Genomic DNA, 23,262 nt, shown 5'->3' on the forward strand with positions numbered 1-23,262 from the left:
GTATTTTTTCATGTCTAATGGTGCACTTAAAATCACGTGAAAAATGGAAAGGTAGACTACAAAACTCGATTAACACCTACAAATTGACTGGCTTGACATTATGTTTATTATTTAACGAATTAATAATTTGGCTTATAATGCTGACAGTTTAACCAATAAAGAACATTTTTTGAGTGCTGAAATATCTTTATTTCCATTAACTCTATACATACGTGTATAATATATATTAAAAATCTAATGGAGAAATTTGATGAATTTATTAGTAAAAAGTTGCTACATCGTAAAATTTGAACTTGTAAAATTATGATTGGAATTATAATATTTAAATTATTTTTACCGGTGAAGCACTCAAGGCTAGCCTAATGGTCAACAAAATAGGTGTAAATCTTAAATTCCATCATAAATTAAAAAATTTAACTTTCTTTTCATCGACTTAAATATTGATAGACAGAATAATTCGATACATATGATGAAAAAAGATTGCAAATGCATTTAAAAATATACTAGCTTAGTTGAGGAGGTGAAGTGAGCAAAATGCTTTCTGCCACACAAAGAGTAGGTCCGATGCTTGCACTGCTAGCTAACTGCTCGTGTGATTTCCCTTTCTTTGCAATTTACATAACCGTCGTCCAGGTATATTCTTATTTTGAACCATCACAAAAGGTATATTCCCAAAACTAGAAAAAATGAAAAACACAAAAACACAATTAAGTTATGCATATTGTTCTATATAGCTAGAAGTTCAATAATTCGTACAGTAGATAAAGTTCATATATATATATATATATTCATCAGGAAATTATTTCTAATGAGAATTGTAAGCACTAAATTTTGGATAACTTGAATGAAAAAGAAAGTAATATATCAAAACGCAATACTAATCAGCAAATAATCAATTTGGTTCTTTTGTTATTGTTAAATATGGAAAAGCAGATGATTGAATGATCAAAGACGACATATGCACAATGACAGAATAAAAATAATCCAACAATTTAAGAAATAGATAGTAAATAAAATGGTTATATTTGCAATTGAGTACTTAATGGCCATGGGATAAAGCTACAATACCAGCTATTTATATAATTCGAATTATGAAATTATGATGATAATACTACCACCCTTGTATATACATTCCCATTATTTTTTACGCCAAACTAGGGTCAATATTTTGTTTGAAGCTGTTTAATTAGTTCCTTGAACGACCAAAGCAAAGTGCATTTTGTTAATTTGGAAAAGCATCATTCATCTTAGGTTGTACAACTTGTAAATATGCTTAGTATCAACTTGTAAGACTTTTGTAAGTTGTGAGTTTTTGGAATCGTGACAGATTTAGAATTTTAGACTCTAAGTTCAAAAATACAAAATGAGAACTCTATTTATATTTATCTTTTCTACACACATAAAAAAAGTTCGATTTAAAGTATTATCAAACACGCAAACTCATTGTTGGATTTGTCACTATAATTGCGGGGATCAAAAAATATCTCAAATGTGAAAGATGGAGAATGAACTGGTTATCAGTTGAAATGAATTAAAGCATCGAATTATGGGGGTGCATTAGTTTATGTATCTTTTTGGCATGTAAAGAGTAATCAATTGGAAAAGCAGATCGAATCATAGTACCAATTATCACGCAAAAAATGGTTAACTACTATTACTACCAAATTCAATGTGAATAGGATTTCAAAGAAGACCATGTTGGATCAACTAAACAACCAATATACCCATAATTCTTTGAAGCTTCCATTGCTAAATTTTTTTTTTTTTTTTTTTTTTGGTTTTCCATTATGGGTTGGGATTTCGACTAATTCATTAAATTTGCGATGTGTAAAGCTCGGTAAAATGGAAACACTTTCCACTAAGAAATTTCGTTATTCCTAAAACTCAAATCCAAAAACTCTAACTAAGATAAAAGAATCATATTAATCCACCATAATTTTCGGTATAACTAATTAAAGTGCTTTACAAGATTGCGATTTGCTGTAATGGGAAGAGGTTTATTGCGGCTTTGCACGGTAGATTGCACAGCTCTTTTCCCACGTGGTCTCCAAGTTTAAATCTGTTAAAAGTGTTATTATAAAATAAAAACAAATAAAATTTTAATCATTGCACAACCTCTCCCTTGATGCTACGTATTCCTTCTCTTTAACTAGTAATAAATATTTACATTGTTTATTTCTCCAATTCACAAATAATTCAATAGATACCTTATACAATTAATTAAACGACTAATGTGTAGTGTGTTAGGTTCAGAGTATGTGTCTGATTAAAGAGAAGAGTACACTGCATGAAAACAAATGTATAACTTATTGAAAATGAGTTGTTTAATGCGTATAAAACATATGACAAGAATAATTGCTCGCATTAATTGCTTTAGAGTTTTGGCAATATTCATCTATGACATACTGTAAGAAACCACAAAAAAAGGGCAAGCAACAGTACTTTACACCTCCCTTTGAAAACCAAATTAATTTAATTAGCTTTTAAATTATTAAAACTAAATCAAAGCAATATAGTACAAATTTATTGATTTAGTTACTGTCAGTTCTTTAGTTTATCTTTACTAATAACTTAAAAATCTAACATTAGTTAGAAATTTGATTACAATAAAGAAAAGAATCTACTTCAATACAAGATGTAAGGATTGTCTCATTATTTGAAGCTATTGGATATAAACAAAATGAAGTCTAAGATAGGCTCCTCAACTATACATGTTTCTTGAAAAAATACACAACAAAGAAACTCATAATATCAGGAAGAAGCTAATATGAACAAGAATGGAGCATATGAACAGGTAAAAAGCAAATCGCTTTAGTCATCACCCAACATGAAATCGATTATTCCTTGCAGATGCTAAAAATATATAGAATTGAGCCATAGCCATATTTGCCTATTTGGATTGAGTGTATTTTTCTAAAAGAAAAGTGCTTCAACTCTAAAGGCCAATAGCCAATTAGTGGTCACATCAATAAGAAAAATAAAATTGTGGACGAAATATATAAATTATTTATAATTATGCATAAAAATTAAAATGCTATTTGTAAATAATTATAAAATTTATCGGTTTGGTTTGATTTTCTTTTGATCTGTCTATATCTATACTATATTAAAAGCACGAAGGCCCTTAGCGAAATGTCGTTCGCCTTATTTACCCTTTTAAAATAGAGTTCACACTATACAAAATAGTTATTTAATTGAGATTATTTAGTATAAGATTGTACTTTAAAATCATTTAGTATTTCTTATATAACAAGTTTCTAAAAGATTATTTATTTATATCGGTACAAATTTAAGTTTAATATATTGACGGAGATAAACTAAAGATTTTTGTGGAAGTTTATTCCTTTACCGAGTTAACTAAACAAGATCAACAATCATAACTTTTAGAAATTTATACTTTTTTCTTTTACGTGTAACGACCCGATCGGTCGTTTTGAGCTCTAGCGCGTCGTTCGGCGGTTTGAGGCCTCGAGTAGCTTTACTTCAGGTATTATGACTTGTACGTATGGTCGGAATTGAATTTTGGGAAGTTCGGAGTTGACTTGGAAAGAAAATTCTAATTTGGAAGTTTTAAGTTGGAAGAATCGACTAAGGTTGAATTTTGAGTAAACGGCCTCGGAATCGGGATTTGAAGGTTCCAATAGGTTTGTATGGTAATTTCGGACTTAGGCGTATGTTCGAGTTGAGTATTGGGTCGCCCAGGAGCATTACGGCACTTATTGTGGAAAGTTGGCATTTTGAAGGTTTTAAGCACGAAGGCCCTTAGCGAAATGTCGTTCGCCTTATTTACCCTTTAAAAATATATTTTACATTGGATAAAATTGTAAAATCAAAAAGATTCCTAATATTTTGGAGTTCTAAATTAAAGAAGTTTAAAAGAAATTATAATTTAGTGTTTGATATCTTCTCGGATACAAAATATTAAGACACTAAAGAATACAAAAAAAGCAGGAGGAAAGTTTCTTTTCCAAAAAGTAGGAGGACCTTTTCTCAGGAAACTCCACGACGTATATTTTTAGAAGCTTGGTTGTTCAATCCATGTGTTTTTGTTCTTAAAATTTACGGCGGCTTTAGGTTTTAAAATAGTAATTATTGTTGGAAAAAACAAGAATTATTAATTTGTGATAAAAATTAATTTCCATAATTAATTACAAAAGTACCTAAATTATTATTATTTTGGTAAAAAAGAAACTAATATTATTATTAAGAAAGTTTATTACAGAATTTGACTTCACAAAATAGGAATTAGTTATAAAATTCATCGTGTAGTTAATAGGATATTTTTATAATCTGTCACTAATTCAGTCATTGAATATGGTTAGCGAATTTTTTATATTATTTAGCTACATAATTGGTCCATCACTATTTTTTTTTCTTTTTGTAGTTGACATGTCTATATTAAGTATCTAGACGATCATTTTGACTCGAAATTAAAATAAAAGAAGGGGATACATAATAGAACACTAATCTTTCAAGATTCTTGGTTATTTTCATGCTTAGCTAGGCCATTCGCTACTTATTGACTAAATAGGATCAATATTCGTCATTTTCAAGAGCTTATATTTTTAAAAATTTTATTTTCAAGGGATTATATTTTTTATAATTTTATACACATTGATATAGAGTACACGCGCATCGCGCGTATCCTAAAACTAGTTCGTTAAATAAAATCAACTACACCAATGATTGTCCTTTTTAAAAGAGTAAAACCGAATCAAACAAAAGAAATGTGATCTAGTTCGATTTTCGGTTTGGATTGATTATTCAATTAACTTGAATATCCCTAGTGCTGGGTGGTACCCGTGCAAGGGATTAGCAAACTTCACGAGCTCAAGGACCTAAAACATGCAAAGGTTCAAATGCCAAGCACATTAAACCTAATAATAAAAAAGACATATGGCTTAATTCAAACTCAAAAGTTAGTTCTTTAAGAGCTTAATTACTAAATATTACCAGAATTGCTCCATTTTTATCTTTTATAAAATGAAAGATTTAGGTGAAATTATAAATCTCGTATGCTATACGTAAATGTTCATTTATTGTTTATAAGATCAATCTAAATGTATTGGTTACCAACTCAGCGACTTTGGACTACAACCACACAGGCCTTGATGGTAGGCTATAATCTCATATTTTAGTCGCTTATTGCACTCTAATTTACTGCACTTTTATTGTGTTTGAGCTTTAATCGCTAGTGTTTTGTACTTATTATGTGTTTTATGCCTTGTAGGAGTGATTCTGAGCTATGTAGATGTTATGGAATAAATTTGAGTAATTTGGAGCTTTGAAGTCTGAGTAAAAGCCCAAGGGATTAAGCAGGGATCGTGTTCGGAGGTCGAGGACCAAGTTTGGACGTCAAAACGCAAGAAAAATCCGTACTCTGAGAAAAGTGCACTAGTGCGGTACGTGGCGCGCCGCGGCTGTGCAAAATTCATGCTCCTGTCACAACCAACTCTCTGGATTTTCCCACTAATGCCCTGCATGGCGCGTCGCCCCATGCGACTCGCCTGTGTAATTTTTACAGAGTAATTTTCCTATTTCAGCTAGGAGAAGATGATTTCGTCTGGGCCCGACCCTACTTGCTATAAATACATGAAAAAATATTATTTTCGGGATTTTTGATACATATTCGATCTAAGGAGGCTAAGGAGGAGTTGGAAGAATACAAGCACAAGGATTTCATTATTTTTTCCTCACTTAAGATCCGAGTTTGGATTGAATTTATGTTTTTCTATACTTTAATTATATTTATGATGAATTGCTCCATATCTATGGAGTAGTTCCCTTTAGAGTTTGATGGATATGGTGTATTGATGACTGTTTGTGGATTATAACTCTAGTTTTGTGTATTGAAGCGTTTTGAATGATTTAACTGTTGCATCTATATTCACTTGATCATGTAATCGAGAGAGGTATAACTTGTAATATCTTTACATTAAATTGTTGGTTGAGTTCATTAATTCTTCTTAGTAATCGAAAAAGGCTAGTTGAATCATTTATTAAACCTAGTTAGGAGGATAATCGAGAGAGGTTCTCCTAAAGACCAATCCACTACGCATTCTTGTATATCTTCATGTGCTTAAATTGGTTCATCTCGTGAGGTTAAGACTTAATCGAGAGAGGAGTTTTTGCTAAACGTTTGAACTAATAATTGAGTGAATTCGAGAGACTCACTTGAACATTATAAGTGAATTATCTAGAGTTAGATCCCAAATAATTATCTTGCACCTATCCTATCAATCCCTATTTTCTCCCATTTAACCTTCTTTGCTTATTCCTTGTTTCGATTATCACTAGTCAATAGCTTAGGACTCTTAGTAATTTTAGTTAGAAATCATATACTTCTCAATTATTGATCATTTTGGATAGCAATTAAGCAAGAAATTACGAGAAAATTGTTTAAATTCAATCCATGTGGATACGATATTATACTAAACTATATTTAACTAGCGAGCAGAGTTTAAGTGTGTGTTTTGTGCTCTTCAAATTTTGACGTCGTTGTCGGGGATTGGCAATCAATAGTATTTGAAATAGTTTTTGGTGCTAATTCAGGAATTAGGTTTTAATTTTTTTTTTCTTTCTTTCTTTTCTTTTCTTTTCCTTTTCTATTTTATTTTCTTTATTAGTTAACTTCTTTTCAAGATTTGTTTTATAGTACCTAACAAGTTAGAGAAGATACTGTAGATTTTGAACTCTAAATGCTGTAAAGATGGAGTACAACCAACCTAAGAAAACGATTGAAGAGTTAGCAGCTAAACATTATCAGCGGTCTGCTATGTGTTTTAAATGCGGTGAAAATTATCTATGGGTTGACTGTCAAGCGGGTATGTATTCTTCCTATAGTTCGTATCTTGAGCAGTCTTACTCTGTTTCTAGTTCGTATAGGTATGAAGATTCATATGGGCACAATTATGACTCTGGTTGGAATGAATACCCGTATTATGACTGGAATGAAAGCAAAGTGAGACAACCACCTCAAGAGGAGAATGGTAGTTTGGAAGAGCTTATGTATAAGTTCATGAATAGTGTTGAAGAAAGATTTACACAAAATCAAGAAGGATTTATACAAATTGATGAATCCATTAAGAACCTAACAACGCAAGTGAGTCAAATAGTAAATATACTTTCAGAAAGCTTATTACATTGTGATAGTGAATATATGGAGGAGATGTCATGTGAGAATGAGTTTACCCAAGAGAATGAGCATCTACAAAGAGAGTTTTTCACTATGCAGGAGGACTATGATTCAACTGAGATGATTGAAAATAAGGTTTTGGTTGATTGTGAAGCAATGGAGGAAGAGTTCAAACCCCCATCCACCTTTGCAACCTTTAGTAAAAGAGAATGATAAATAAATTGTCTTGGACATGCCACAGGAATATTCACATGACCTTTTTTCTTTGTGTTTCTTATTCTAACATTGATCATGTGAATTTTATTCTTTAGGATTTATAGGAATATGCATGTATAGATCATGTGAAAGAATGTAGAAACAAGTTAATGATTATCATGAACGAGCAAGTCACCGCTCAAGATGAGGACAAGAAAGAAAGAAAAGAGCGGGTCTTGCGGGTATCCTCAGAACAATTGGGCTTAATGAGCTCCACAAAGAATCCCAAGGAGCAAAAACGAGGAATGAATTCAGAATTAGGGGTGGAGTTCATAAGTTCTCGGAAAAGAAGAAAATTCAGGAAAATTTCCTTTACCTCTTACTTTTTAATTGTGTGTCATGGGGACATGCCACAACTTAAAGTGTGGGGTGTTGACAATTGTATTTTGTATGCATATATGTTAGTTTTGTTAGTTGTAGTAGTTGGAAAATTGAAATTTTTTTGATTTCTCCCGATGATGGATATCATTCGACGGGTTTCTTGAGGGATTAAAGTTGAAAGAAAAAGACAAAAAGATTTTCTTTTGTTAGGTAGTGTAACAATTCTCCCTTGGTTTTTTTTTGTGCCGCGATTTTTCAAAGATTTTGTTTGAACCGGGTGTAGTTAATTTTATTTTTTTAAGAGTAGGAAACCTTGTGCTATGATGTGAATTTAAAGCAATGCCTCATGACTTTTTTATGCCTTGAGAATAGTGAGTGTTTTAGTTGTGACGCTTAGGCTCAGTTTTTGACTCTTGTATAAGTACCTTACAATGTAGAATTTTAACTTTGCTTAACTGCTTTGACTAGAGTATCGTGATGAGTCCGATCCTGAGTTAGTTATGTGCCAGGTGTGTGTGTGAGGTTTTGTGTTATTCTGTGCATTACATTTGATGTCTAGAACTTGCCCCGTGTGTTTGCAAAGCGAAATGGTAGTTTTGTTCAGTCTTGAAAGTGATTTAGGCATTTCTTTGTTGAGCCAGTTATATGTTATTACCCATCTAATTGTTATGTATCTTAGTTAACCTCGTTGAGCCTGTAATCCTGTTTCTTTGGCAACCACATTACAAGCGCTACCCATTTGTTTGAATTGACCATCTATTTGAACCTTTTACCTCTCGTGAGCACTTGAATTTGTTATGAGCTTTGTAAAAGTTGAAGTGTGGGGTAATTGGTTTGGCTTTTGAGTAGAACTAATGAAATAAGGAAGAAGGTGCACTGTTTTGAAAAAGTAAGAGCCACTTGAATTGAATAAGAAAAGAAAAATAAAAAATAATAATAAGTGTATAATTGTAAAAAACTGTTCCTTGATAATGATGACTCTTGATATAATTGTGCTTAAAGAAGTGGGGAGTTAATGTATATTGATGTGAAGGTGGAGTTTTGGTTAGACATAAGTGTCGGGTGTTGAATGGTAAATTGTATGTATTAAAGTGCTTAGGGAGGTGTAATCACTCTTATATCTAAATGTATCCTACTCATTCCGTAGCCTACATTACAACCAATTAAAATTCTACTTGATCCTTGACTGAATGAGCTCAATTAGTAGAATAGTACATTACGGGCAAGCCTATGGTATGTCTTTTGTGGCATATGAATGTTGTTTCTGAGAGTGAGTGAATTCTTTTTATCTTGAGTTCCTGATTGTTCTTAAATTTTATTGTGTGTAGAACTACTCTCTATTGTTGTATGAGGGTACTTGATTCACGAAGGAAAGGTAATGTCGTTGACCTATGTGTTAGAGTAAGTGAGCAAGTTATAAAAATACATGGTGCTTTTGAGTCAAATTTTGAGGCTAGGATGTTACGGTGTTGTACTTAATCTGTTTTAAATATTCTTGGTGTGATGAGTTATGATAGTTGTTGAAAATAGGTCGCGTTCTATGTGAAGTATAGTTTGATTGCTCGAGGAAAAGCAATGGTTTAAGTGTGGGGTGTTGATCACAGGCTATAGTATCGTATTTTAGTGTAAGGACCCGACTGATCGCTTTGAGTAGTTACGCTTCTTTCAACTATTTGAAGTCTTGAATAGCTTCATATAATGTATTATGAACAGTGTGTATTATCGGATTTGGTTTTCAGGTGTTTCGGGATTAGTTCAGATGAAGAAATTTCATATTGGAAGCTTAAATGAAAAGGATTGGCCGAAGTTTGACTTTTGTGCAAACGAATCCGGAATGGAGTTTTGATGGTTCCAATAGTTCTGTATGGTGATTTTGGACTTATGAGTGTGTCCGGATATTTATTTGGAAGTCTGTAGTTAATTTTGGCTTGAAATGGCGAAAAGTTAGAAATGGAAAGTTTGGAAGTTTGACCGGGAGTTGACTTTATTGATATCGGGCTCGGAATCCAGTTTTGAAAATTCTGAAAGGTCTGTTATGTCATGTATGACTTGTGTGAAAGATTTGAGGTCAATCGTACTTGATTAGAATTTTTTAGTTTTATTAGGTTCAAATTGGGGTATGATTCGTGGTTTTAGCATTGTTTGATGTGATTTGAGATTTCGACTAAGTTCGTATGATGTTTTAGGACTTGTTGGTGTATTTAGTTGAGGTCCCGGGGGCCTCGGGCGAGTTTTGGATGGCTAACAGATCGAATTTTGGACTTAGGAAAAGAGTAGCCTATAACAAAGATTTGAAGAATTGATATCGGGTATCTCATTCAGGAGGAGCTTGATTTGGAGATCTTGTCTCCTTAGATATAGCTCTAAATAGGGAAACTGTTATCCATTGTAGGACACGAAACATTCTGTATACAAAAGCTATATTCTGCTCTCAAACTAGAAAATTACTTGCTTTCTTTTGTTCTTAAGATTGTTCATACTACTGCTTTCAGAGAAGCTCTTTATACTAGCAGGCTTGTATTTCTTTAAGTTATTTTTAGGTTCTTGATTTCATTCTTATTTATTTCATATTGTTGGATCAAATTAATTCACGTGTCTATAAATCACGTTACAAATTCAATTATACCGTTTTACAGGTAAACAATAACACCACCTCTGTTCAAATTATGTACAATGCTCTTATAAACATAATGAAAAAAATAATGCAACACATATTAGAGCCTATTGTTCAAAGAAATGGCCATGCATGACAAGCAGAGGCGGATCCAGGATTCGAAGGTTGCGGGTGCCACCATGTTATGCATACAATATACATGTCAATAGCTACAAAGACATATTAGGAATAATGGGTCGATTCAGTTAGTTTTTGGTTAATTTGAATAGGCCTTTCATTCACAAAGCAAATAAGTTAGATTTTAGTTCAAATTTTTAACGCTTAATTTAAACACATTCTAAATAAAAATTCAAAAGAAAAATAACATTTTGATTAAAGAGCACCTCCAATATAAATATTTGCTTAAAGAGTAGTTTAACTACACTATATATTCTTTGTTTGACTAGATTAATTTACTTGTATTATTCTTTATTTATTTTTTCATCTTAATTGTTGAGTTATACGACAAATATTTTCAAAGAAAAACTTCAACATTGAACCTATGATATTCGACTCAAAACGACTATCAATCAAGCCATTTAATTATTTTTCAAAATTCAGTAGAAGATATTGCTCAAATTATATTTCAATATATAAATTAATATCGTTTCATTAAAAATAAAGAAATTATATGCTAATTAAAATCAATTCAAATTACCTATAGAAAATAATTATTCATAAAGTAAGGTATAATGATAGAAACAAAATGAGGATTGAAAGTGAAAAAGGAAGAAGAGAGACTTAGCAAGTAATAAAAGAAAGAAAAGGTGGGAAAGAACAAAAAAGAAGGAAATGAGGTGAGGCCGTAGGGCTCAACTGAAAATAAAGGAAATCTTAATAAGTAAAAAAAGGAAAAATCAAAACAGTTGTTCCAACAGGGAATCGAACTTGCATTCATGAGGCAAAGGAAAGTCTTCGAAGAGAAGGGTGAACCAATGGCACTTGCTTCCACTTTATGACTTTTGGGGTGCCACTCTATCCATATATACGTTGCTTCACAGAGATATTATGTACATAGTAGGGATTTTAGCGAAGGAACGGGTGGCGTGGCACCAACAAAAAAGAGTCCATAAATAAGCATCCCGTTGATTCAAATAAATCCGCGGAACAAATTTGGCTCTATTAAATGGGTTTTGCTTAATGATTTCCAATCATAGGAAAGAAAGAAAGATACACCCGGGAAAATGGGGAACTCTATTACAGAAGAGAAATAATTCAAACTGTGACAATTTTGCAGTGGCAGAGAAGGGACGTAAATTGTTACTAGTTCTTTTATCATCAATGCTAGCTGCTGCAAGAAACAACCAAGATAGCTGAAAAGAACTGCCGAAAGATGTCAATAGTAGTTAAGTTAGAAGTCTGAAATTAATATCGCTTCGAGATGCAGGAAAAAAAATAGATCGCACTCAGAGGCGGATCCAGGATTTGAAGCTTATGTGTTCCTACCGGAATTTCAAATTAATATGTAATAATATCTGGGTTCACAGTTAGATATTTATAAATATTTAGTAAATTTCTTAATATAAATACAGGTCTACACAAAAATTACTGGATTCTCGAAAACCTGTAGCCAATGCTCTAGGTCCGCCCCTAATCGCACTTCCCATTTCTACCCAAAACTAAAAAAAGAAAAATGACAAGAGGACAAATAAAAGAAGGGAAGGAATGAAACGTACTTGGAAAGCCAGATAATTATCCACAGTATGCATCAAATCATTCGAAAGGATCTTCCACCAAATGCTCAAGGTTACTCCAAAGCTGCCTTTGATTTTCTTTGATCTTATTTTGGAATTCCTGTGGTGACAACTTCAACCTCTTGAGAGCTGGCATATGTTGCAACTGAGAAGGAAGCATTTCTAATCTTGTGCATGATCTAATTTCCAAGCTTTCGAGATTAGGCATTGCTCCTTTTACAATTTTCAGGGTTTCAAGTTGTTCTAATAGCCAGAGTTGAAGAAACCGAAGCTCAGGAAAACCACCTGAAGAGCAATGCATGCTCTTACATGTCGAAGATTTAGAGTAAAACCTTAGAATGATCAGTTTGCGAAGGTTCTCTAATGCAGGCATCGGGTCATCCTGTAATTCTGAAGCAGACAATGTTAGGTCGATGAGATTTGTGGGAAATCCGGAAATAACTGATGGATACTTGAGCTTTCCGAGTAAATAGATGGTCGAAAGACTTGTTAGGCTTGACAATGGTTTCAGATAAAGAGTGGAAGGATTGCCATGCTCATCAAATGATTTCAATCTTAAAGATTCAAGTTGTTTCAGTTCCAAAATCCAGTCACCAACAGCCTCCAGTTGTGAATTCATGAGTTGTTGAGATGTCATGGCCCTACAAGACAAACCCAATTTTTTAACTTCTTTCAGGGTGTTAAGCCCCTCTAGCACTGGACTATCTTCATCTATGAAAGCACCCCACAATGTCTGCAGCTCACTAAGAGCGATTCGCTTTGGCACACTAGGGAATTTGCTTCTATAGGTTTCACTCATGTATAAATGTCGAAGATAATGCATTTTCCATATTGATTCTGGCAGAGCGCTTATGTAGGTGTGTTTCAAATCCAGCAGTTGGAGGTTTAACATTTTGCTTATGCTGCTCGGGAGTTCTTCTAGGTAAGTCCACCTTAGCCCTAGATATCTTAAGCAACTGAGTGCCGATAGTTCCCTTGGCAACTGGGGTCTGAATACTTTCTCCAGGTCAAGTACCCGCAGGGACCGAAAGCACCGATTTGAAATGCATTTACTGAGGAAGCATCCGATATTCTCTCCTGGTTTACTTCCTTCTTGTGTATCAAATGACAAGAAAGATAGGACATTTCCATATAGACGCCGGAATGAATTTGAAGAAATGGGATGATCATTGCCATGGATTTGACGATGAGTTACGTCATCTTCATGGAGATGATCAACGAGTCGACAAATCCTACCTGCAGAATCTTTGAAAAAATTTGCCTCCACAACTTTTTCTAGCCACTTTCGTGTGCCATCGCGGAGCTGACACACTTTTACTTTTCCATTGAGCTTTGTCTTTGTGGCTTGCACCACATTTTGGTCAATCAGTTCATTCAGATAGCTTTCAGCAATGTCCTCAGCTGACTCCTCTTCACCCCTCTTTTGCTTCGCTATGCCTTCTGCTACCCACAGCGCGATTAGTCTCCTGGCAGGGATTTTAAAATCTTTTGGAAATAGTAGGAAGCAATATAGGCATTGCCTCAGATACCCAGGGACCTTTCCGTAAATCACATCTGCAGCTTCTAAATGAGGTGTTTTACGGTTTAGCCGTTCTAGTACCTTCTCCCACTTTGACATAGCTCTTTCTCTGCTGGAGTCTCTTACTCTGATAGGTGCTTGTAGTGGGAAGTTGCTAATTTCATCTATCTCCTCGTTCCTTGGATCGGCCGTATCATTCAGCTCTGAGTTGTGATAGAGGCTAAGAAGCTCCGAGGTGTTCTCAACTGCTTCATGTGCAGTGAAAAGTACAACACGGCTGCCACTGGAAGCGTTTGGAAAAGCTTGTCGAAGGTCACTCCAGATTCCACGAATGATCTGAATATCATGGAAGACAACGAGGTATCTTATGGGGTATAAAAGTTCTTTAAGTGCTTGAGCTATTACCTCATGCCTTGACCATTTGTCTTTGTGTAAAGCATCTTGCAGTTTGGGCACAGACCATGACATTCCTTCTTGATCTTCGACTATACTGCCCTGATCATTATTATGTTCCGCTGGCTGTAATTGCTCGATAACTTGATTTGCCATTTCTTTCAGGATAGCAATGACATTTAATTCTTGAGGCATCCTTATATACACGCGAACATCAAAATGACAGATGATGGTGTAATCGTCATTGAGTAGTTGTTGAAGTTTTGCCTTATCATTATCCTTTACACCTAAAATTGGAAAGATGCAGAGGTCTTGACAGTTCATAAGCAGCCTTGCCTTTATTTCCTCAACAAAGTAAGGAGGAGTTCCAGCTATATGTTCAATTCCGTAGTCGAGCCTTCTATTATGGAGCCTCTGAATCTTTTTCTTCAGTCGATTAACATGCGCTATCCACTTTAGATCTGACACATTAAATGCATCGATAAATGCAATGACCAGCTTATTCTCTTTGCAGTACAAATCAATCAAATTCTTGACTTCTAAAGCAATGCCGCTAATTTCTTCCACCCAAACTTGCACTTTGGCATCCACTCTATCCATCATCTGAATGGCTCAAAGTGATTATAAACTTCACAAAATTAGTTAAGTGGAGATAATTTGAAAATACAACAAAAGGTAGCTACATTACAACCCCTGTTTATCGGATAAGCAGCAGGAATGTTAGGACCAAAAACACAAAATTAAAGATTATTCTTGTTTCGAAAGTTTGCAAGAAGTAGAAAAAGTGCAATAATTTCTTAAAACCAATGTAATGTGAAACATAGTGCAAGAATTTCTTGAAACTACGTACAGGCAAATTTCTTCCTGTCATTTTCAAAGTTTAAAAGGTTTTATGTGACTTGGTAGAAATGTGAAAAGCTTGAAAGTATGATATCACCTTAACATCTTCCATTAAAGCTTGCATCAGATTCATCTCTCTTTTGATTGATTGAATTTTGCTCGAGAGAAAACCCGAAGGGTATGGTTCTCGCTCTTGGATGACAGCACCTGAGCCTTTTCTTCCTTTGATGGTTATGTCATATGTCATCTTCCATTCATGGACCTGGTCAATCCGATTCATGATCCATGAAAGCTTCTTTGCAAATCGGTATCTGTTCATGTCGAAAGAAAAGCAACGACCAAAGCGCATTACTTCAAAACTTTCTTCAGAAGTACTCTAATATAAACACAACATAAAGACTTGAAACTTCTGAACTCTAACAGAGTATTCAGGCTTCGGTCATCTCCCCAATCTAGATAATTAAAGAAACAAAAATGTATTAATCAATAGCAGAAAGGGACAGAGCTAGGGAGTTAAAATTTTGTAATCAGCTCAGTTGTTAAAATTGATTTGACTTTTCAAGCTTACCAGCTTAATCTTATATGACGTTAATTTCATTCACCTATCTAATTGTATTAAGGGTGTGTTTGGTACGAAGGAAAACGTTTTATGGAAAATATTTTTTAATTTTCTCATGTTTAGTTGACTTAAATATTTTAAAAAATATTTTCCTCGTAAACTTATTTTTCTTTAATCGGAAGAAAATACTTCTCTACCAAAAGGCTTGATTGTGTTAAAGAACTCACGGTCGTTATTTCACATAGTTGATTATATCATTATTCCATGCAATGTCTCTTTATTTTTCCTGTTATTTCCCCTGCCATTACTCTTGTTGTTCCCTTGTTATTTTCTTTGCTTATTAACTGCACATGTTTATACAATAGGTATCATGTCCTAGCCACGTCATTATCTCGTCGGGGTTAGACTCGACACTTACTAAGTACATTGGATCGGTTGTACTCATACTATACTTTTACACTTCTTGTGCAAATCCTGGTATTGGTCCCAGCGATATTCAGAGAAGCCAATAGCTTGGACAACTGAAGAGACTCAAGATAGTGTTGCATCTCCGTTCGCATATACTCTGGAGTCACCTTTATTCTGTTATTGTATCATTGTATCAAACAATATTGTATTTCTTTTCAGATGTTGTATTTAGTACTCTTAGACGCTCATGTACTCAGTAACACCAGTCCTGGGAGGTTGTAACTAACTAACAACCTCCCAGGACTTATTAGCCGGTAGCGTTGTCTTTGACTTATTATGTTATTTCTGAGTTTCCCCCTTATTTATGATATTATGCTGTTTAATATTAGTTCAGTATTTCTTGTCATTATTGAAATGTTGGCTTGCCAAGCAAACATTATCACGATTGCTTGATGGGATTTTGGATCGTAATAGTTTCACTTGTCGTTCCCATGATCCTTCTCCTCCTTGAACATAAAAAGACCTCCCTGATTCAAGGTCTTCAAAGCTCATTTCGTCCCACTTATAGAAAAGAGAGTATAAAGATTTTGTGGGTTTGCTGACAATATTCTTAGAATGGAGTAAATTAATAGAAGCAGTGTTGAAAGAGGAGAAGGAAAAGGAGAAGCAATATCATGTTTAATGTATTTGGACTTGGGAGGTTACTTTAGATAGAAAATGTAAGGGTTTGCAACTTGCAAGAATATGCAGGCAAAGTGGGCACTGTGCAAGTGAAACTAGGAGTAAAAATCGACGAATGAAGGAAGCTAAGATGCCTTACTGCCTTTAGCTTTACACCTCTGCTATTTATTGTTTTAGGTTTGTCGTTTGTTCTATCATTTCCTGCGGCCTTTATCATTTTATTCATTTTTTTTTACAAAAAGAAGAATTAACCTGGCAGAAGGGTTTGTGATAGAGCTTCAAATGACTCGAATGAATTTAGAGAAGAACTTTCGACGTAAGTCAATAGGACTGCCACGTGGCCAATAGACAGCAATTTCAAGCAATTAAATTAATTAACTTCTCACATGCTTGACCTGAAGTATGTGGACCGTGATAACGAATTGCATTAGGGAGGATGCTAGGGAGGTATTGGAGGGTATCGAAGGGATCCCCGGTGGCCGCAAAAGAGATTGGTGGTAGAGCGCTGAGGTTCAAGGTAAAGTGGAAGCCAAGAAGGCGGCATATTTGAAGCTTTTGGAGAGCGGGGACGAGGAGAAGAAGAGGACGAACAAGGAGAGGTATAAGGTGGCCAAGAAGGAAGCGGAATTAGTAGTAACTGCGGCTAAGAAAGTCGCGTTTGAACGCATGTATGAAGAACTTGGAGGCAAGGGATGGGATAAGAAGTTGTACAGGCTAGCCAAGGCGCGTGAGAGGAAAGCCCGTGATCTGGACCAAGTGAAGTTCATAAAGGACGAGGACGATAGAGTATTGTTGGACGAGGCACTTATTCGTCGGAGATGACAGACTTACTTTCATAAAACGAAGAGGGGATAGAAACATTGTGTTGGGTGACTTAGAACATTCCAAGAGTCGTCGGAACTTTGGGTATTGTAGGCGTATAAAAGTTGAGGAGATAGAGGGGCTATGAGTAAGATGAGCAGAAAAAAGCGACAGGACCAAACGAGATTCCGGTGGAATTTTGGAAAAGCACGGGTAGGGCGGGCTTGGAATGGCCAACTGGTTTATTGAATGTCATTAAACGAAGGATCATGATAAATTGATAATCTTGCAAACTATATTGGGACACTGAATAGTACTCCATTGACACTGTAGTGGAAGATAAAACATGAGACATGATCCCACCTTCGAAAATAGAGTTTCAAAATCATAAATCGGGGAATCTTAGTTTACATAAGCAAGTGGAGGCATGATATAGTTTTTTTTTTCTTAAATTAGTTGCAGAGCCTTTACTTGTATTTTATTTCTTCTTTTTTGCAAGTTGCAAGCCTATGCTTCTATTGATTTCTTCTTCTCTTTTGCCCTATATATATGAATTATTACATTTGATTGCTGTTTGTTCCTTTTAGCTTTTGTGGTAATAGTAGTATTTTTGGATATCCTTTTCACATTCTTATTACATCTTATAAGAATGAATAGCAAGGTGTCTAATTACATTATCCTATTTCTCTTGTTTCTGTTGGAAATTCTCTTTTCTCATAAAAGTTGTGCTTTTTTATTTCGATATTTCACTTAGCAACACTTGCAAGCGACAGGTAGATCTTTCTTTGGCCTATTAGACAAGTTCATTTTCTACTAACTACTTACTATGTTGGGACATATTTATAGGGTAACATGATATTTTGATATTACTGTTCTAACAAGTATATACTGATCGACATGGAACACACGTAACGTGTTCAACAACTAGTTCTTTGTAAATGTGCTAAAAAGAAGACGCAGAAAGTGTATTTTCAAATCTAGGCACTGATATAGCTGGAATATATAAGCTTTTAAAGGAAAATTCAAAGGATTAATACTCCCTTCATCATATTTTATGTGGTATTGCGTGGAGTTTAACAAAGAAAGCAAGAATTTTGAGATTTTGTGGTCTAAAAATATTATAAATATTTTATGGTTATAAATCATTTTATCTAAAGTTAAATTGTTTCTAAATATAAACAAGATGTTATATCCTAAAACCTCCTTAAACTATCATATTTTTGTCAGTTTTCAATTTAAATTATTCGGTGTCCATAAATCCCCCTGAACTATATTGAACTTCATATTAAAAAACCCTTGCTGCTGACCTGACATAACATATGTAAATACTTTCTTGGCAGCGCGTGTCGGGAAAAAGCCATAAAAATGGCTCACATGACAGAAAATAATGGCTATTTAGCCTAACCCTCTTTTAATTTTTTTTTAATAAATGTTCTCCTTATTTCAGTTATATCCATCTTTCTTCCTCATTTTTTCACCTTTCTTCTTTATTTTTTCACCTTTCTTCTTTATTTTTTAACATTTTTTTTTCAATTCTCCATATGAGTTTCCTCTAAAAAAAATTCTCCCTCTCTTGTTTCCTCTTAAATGATTTATTCTCTTTCTTGTTTTAGTCTTCCTTCATGTCTTACACGTAGTGTTGAAAGAATATCAATTTAAATCTTCTTATTTAACTCAACACCTTGTAGAATAAAGTTGAATTTCTTGAACGTTCTTTATGTAATCTGGAATTAGAGAATATAATTGTTGGCAAATTGATTTTTTGTTTGCGAAATTTTATTTTGTATAAAATTTTTTTTATGTAATATAAGATGATTTTTAAGAAATGCAACACTATATGCCTTTATTTATGTTTTTATTGTACTACAACGTGAATATAAATAAGGACTTATTCAATTGGAGTTTAACATAAAGCACAATCATAATTAAACCTAAAATTAACACAGTACATTAAATATTATTTTTGGCCAAAACTCCTCAAATTAATCAATCATCCGAGAGTAATACGTTGTGAGTAAATATATATAAAATAATTGTACAAACTATAAGTTAATATAGTTAGACAGGTGCACCTTTAAAAGTTCAACATGGGGTTTTAATATATAGGAAAATATAGTTAAGGGGGTTTTGGCGACAACAATAGTTTAAGTAGGTAATTGACAAAAAAGTAATAGTTTAGGCGGGTCTTAGGCTGAGTTAAATAGCCACGTGTAGTGCTACATGACACGTATTTTTAGATAATTAGGAGCGTGTACTAGACGCACCTCCAAAAATGCGATGGGGAATTTTTAATATGAAGTACAATATAGTTCTAAGGGGTTTTGAGGATCCTTTTAGGGGGATTTTAGGGTGGTAACCCTTCTTTTTTAGAAAAAATAGAAAGGGAAGTATGCCGTAGTGGGACTAAACAGTGCAACAAGTTTCAAATGGGGTTGAACTTTGAAGAGAATGATGGCTAAGTTGGAGAAGTCGAACCTTTTATGGAGGAGAATGGCTGGACCAGCTCCCTGCTCTAAAACATGACGTGCTTCTTCGACGACAGCTTGCACTTCCTCCGCCCAAATATTTAGCCTTGCATCCAGCTCCATCATTGTCCGAATATCTTTTAGCAAAGCATCCATTAGCTGCAACTCTCTTTCAACTGAATGCCGTAGGTCTGAAGTGTTGCCAATGGTAGAAAGAATACTTCTACAGATGATCAAATACAGCAAAATGGGAGTGCTGCATGGGATAAAACAAAACCAGCACTCACTAAAGAAGGTGCGCTCTAATTCAGAAAGACTATATCTAGAGCAACTAATAATTAAGCTTCTCCATGTTAAACAAAACAGCGACCACCACTGGGGTCGCCTTGGATTTGATTCTCTCAAAGTGTGCTCTTCATCATCTCCTGGAAGTATGTCCGGGGGTGGTGGTTGCGGGATAACAGTACTAGCTGCTTGTTGCATGATGCTGCTGCTGATATCGTATGCTATTTTCCTGTTCGACATGTAATAAATCTGTTTTTGTATTTTCTTAACTCTATTTTCAAACCTTATCCAACTCAGTGGATTGAATAAATTACCCCTTTCTTCTATGATTCCTTGAGCAAAAACAGCCTTAGCCTCAAGATCAGGATAGATTTCTTCCATTTGCCGGAACCAAACCTTATGTCTCTCGTCTGAATCTTCTCTAATTTGGGCATGTTCAATGAAATACTTCATTAGCTCCATCTCCACTCTAAGCCACTCTGTTATATCTTTGGTTGAGGAAACTGCAGACACTGAGGTATAAATATCCGGACTTATTAGTTTGGGGACAAACACCCTCCTCCATGTCTCCCTTCCTCTGAATTCACCAATTTCATATGTATGGTATCTTCTGCATATTTCAGAGATTTGCTTCCTGATCTTCAGAATTTTCTGATCTAGCCGAGATAGAGGTACGTTGTATAATGGCGCAATAAGAGATCTAAAACCATTGCCCTGTTTCACGCCCCGGGATGCAAAGGTTTCATAAACCAACTGAAAAACACCTTCTATCTGGTGCACCCAAACTTGGTATAACTGTTGATCTTCTAATCCTTCCACTTCATCTAGAAGATCCTGCAAAGGAGTTAGTTCATCTCTCACGGACTTAATCACCTTAAGATCTCTTGCATCAAGAAGCCATTTTTGACTCAATACAGTATTGAGCTGCTCCATCGCAGAAGCGACAGTGTTGTTGGATCTGCACCCTCTTTCAGTAGCCAGCGTTTCCGTTACGACCGTGATTTGTCCATCCTGATCCTTATCAGCACTATTTCTGATAATAATCTTCTTCCCCTTCTCAGAAACACTATGGATCTGAGTCATGAGCTCTTTTAGCTCTATGGCCAGTCCGCGTCTCTATGGCCAGTCTGTACTTTCTTCTCAAGTCTATTGTGCCTTGTTTTTGAAATCTCTTTGTGTAAGTTGCGATTAGATCCTCAGCTCTCCGAGCCACTTCTTCAGTCTCCTTTTCCCACTCTATAGCACAAGGGTCCTGTTCGTCCCTGGCCCGAACAGATTCCAGAACAGTTTCCATTAGTCTGAGTTCCCTTTCTATCCATTCCACCTCCTCCTCTATTCCTGTAATTAGTTCTGATTCTTTAACAACCAGGTCTGCCAATATCATCACAAGAGAAGATGCCATGTTTCTTCTTTTAGTTGATTAAAGCTAAACCACACAGAGTAATTGAGCTACTTGGGTCGTCTCTCCTGGGGCTACATATGAGCTGCAAAGTACCGCCGTAATATTTACATTGCGCATTGTGAGTCTTGGCAATTTTTAAGCTCACCAAATAATAAAATTTTGGGAAATGGAAGGGGATTGCGTCCTTAAAACATTTTAGACATGAGAGAAAAAGAAAATCTCTTCTCCCACTTTAGTTAATGTGTGAAGAGAGAGAATTATGTTCTCTTTTCTTAGTTAATGAGTACGGCGGAGAATCTACTTCTTAAATAGAAGGGTAGAGGAATTCGAAGAGAAGGAGAAGAGAACCAGCCTCCACAACTGCTAGTTATCACACTTTGTCAACGCGGGACAATTGATAGAGATGCCAGGAAAATACCAGGATGTTGGTCTTCATTTACCCAAAAGCCTACCCATTACAATCCAATTAGTCAACTGTAAACTCACTTATGATCAGACACACCAACCGCAATTAAACTAATAATTAGACGTTATATATTTTATTCACAACTTGAATCAAGTCGCTATCCTTATTATAACCAATCAACATGAAGTGTAAATTACCTTAAATCAACTCATTGAAACAAGAAAACTTTGATTCTAAATGTGCGATCCATTACAACATTTGAAAACAAACCGTCAATTTAATTCAATCTGAAAAACCTAACCTTGCTCTATAATATAAAATCAATTAGATTTATTTGAACTAACAAAATCTTGAACGACTCAACCGGTCGTTTTGAGCATTTGCGTTCAGTTCAGCGGTTTGAAACCTTGAGTAGCTTATTATGATGTATTATGACTTGTGTGAATCGTCGATTTTGATTTTCAGGTGATTCGGGATTGATTTGGAAGAATGATTCTCAACTAGAAAGCTTTAAGTTGGAAGAGTTGATCAAGTTTGACTTTTGTGTATTTGTGTATTTGATCCCAGATCGGAGTTTTGATAATTTTATTAGGTCCGGATGGTGATTTTGGACTTTGCCGTATGCCCGGATTTGCATTTAGATGTTTCTTGAAGGTTTTGGTGTTAATTGGCGAAAGTTGGCAATTTGAATTTTTGGAAAATTCGAAGGTTTGATCAGGATTTGACTTTGATGATATCGTGTTCGGATTATGATTTCAGGAATTAAAACAGCTTCGTTATGTCATTTGGGACTTGTGTACAAAGTTTGAGGTCATTGCGGGTTGATTTGATATAGTTCGGCACGAGTTTTAGTAGTTGAAAGTTCAAAAGTTCATTAAGTTTGATTTGAGGTGCGATTCGTGGTTTTGATGTTGTTATGCGTGATTTGAGGCCTCGAGTAGGTCCGTGTTATGTTTTGGGACTTGTTGGCATGTTTGGATGGGGTCCTGAAGGGGCTCGAGGTGTCTTTGGGACGAATTTCAGATTAATTTGGTCATGTTGGCAGTTCTGGTGCTGGTTCTTCGCACCTGCGTATATTTGGCCGCAGGTGCGGACGCGTTTATGCGATGAAATGGTCGCTTCTGCGAAGAGGAGGTGCTTTGGTGAGTTCCGCTTCTGCGGAGGGTTAAGTGCAAATGCGTAAGGGCTTCTGCGAGGTTTGGATCGCTTCTGCGGAGGGTTGTGCATGCGCTTATGCAGAGTCGTAGGTGCGGAAAATATTTGCGCAGGTGCGGTCTAGGTCCTTTAAGATGTAGTCGCAGATGCGGCATTTGTGATCGCAAATGCGAGGCCGCAAGTGCAGTATTTTGTCCGCAAATGCGAAAGTACTGGGCAGAAGCATAAATATCGAGGTTTTTGTTCATTTTAACGCATTTTGAGTTGGAGAGCTCGGATTGAGTGATTGT

At 35.1% G+C, this 23,262-nt stretch overlaps 1 protein-coding gene across 5 annotated transcripts; it reads right to left on the reverse strand.

The window, feature by feature from the left end:
• Positions 1-404: 404 nt before the first annotated feature.
• LOC107770726 (putative disease resistance protein At1g59780) lies at positions 405-21,791 on the reverse strand. 5 transcript variants are annotated; one of them, XM_075241553.1, is made up of 4 exons: positions 19,735-21,791; positions 14,908-15,121; positions 12,041-14,573; positions 405-677 (listed from the first exon to the last, which is right to left on the reverse strand). In XM_075241553.1, the coding sequence occupies exons 1-3, from the start codon at positions 21,090-21,092 to the stop codon at positions 12,078-12,080; spliced, it is 4,068 nt and encodes a 1,355-aa protein (XP_075097654.1). In that variant the 5' UTR covers positions 21,093-21,791; the 3' UTR covers positions 405-677; positions 12,041-12,077. The 5 variants fall into 5 exon arrangements, with proteins under 5 accessions (XP_075097654.1, XP_075097656.1, XP_075097655.1 ...); XM_075241555.1 differs by lacking the exon at positions 405-677 and adding an exon at positions 2,042-2,059; XM_075241554.1 differs by lacking the exon at positions 405-677 and adding an exon at positions 3,352-11,655.
• Between the last annotated feature and the right edge of the window lie 1,471 nt (positions 21,792-23,262).

The sequence above is a fragment of the Nicotiana tabacum genome, chromosome 21 (assembly GCF_000715075.1).
Source record: "Nicotiana tabacum cultivar K326 chromosome 21, ASM71507v2, whole genome shotgun sequence".
NCBI lineage: Eukaryota > Viridiplantae > Streptophyta > Magnoliopsida > Solanales > Solanaceae > Nicotiana > Nicotiana tabacum.

Bases quoted from the DNA above. Each gene is read 5' to 3' on its own strand.
- LOC107770726 (XM_075241553.1), bottom strand. From the start codon at position 21,092: ATGACTCAGATCCATAGTGTTTCTGAGAAGGGGAAGAAGATTATTATC. The intron at 15,122-19,734 runs GTTCGACTTCTC...CGACATGAACAG, and splicing joins GCCATTCTCCTCCATAAAAG to ATACCGATTTGCAAAGAAGC. The intron at 14,574-14,907 runs GTGATATCATAC...TGAGCCATTCAG, and splicing joins CTTTAATGGAAGATGTTAAG to ATGATGGATAGAGTGGATGC.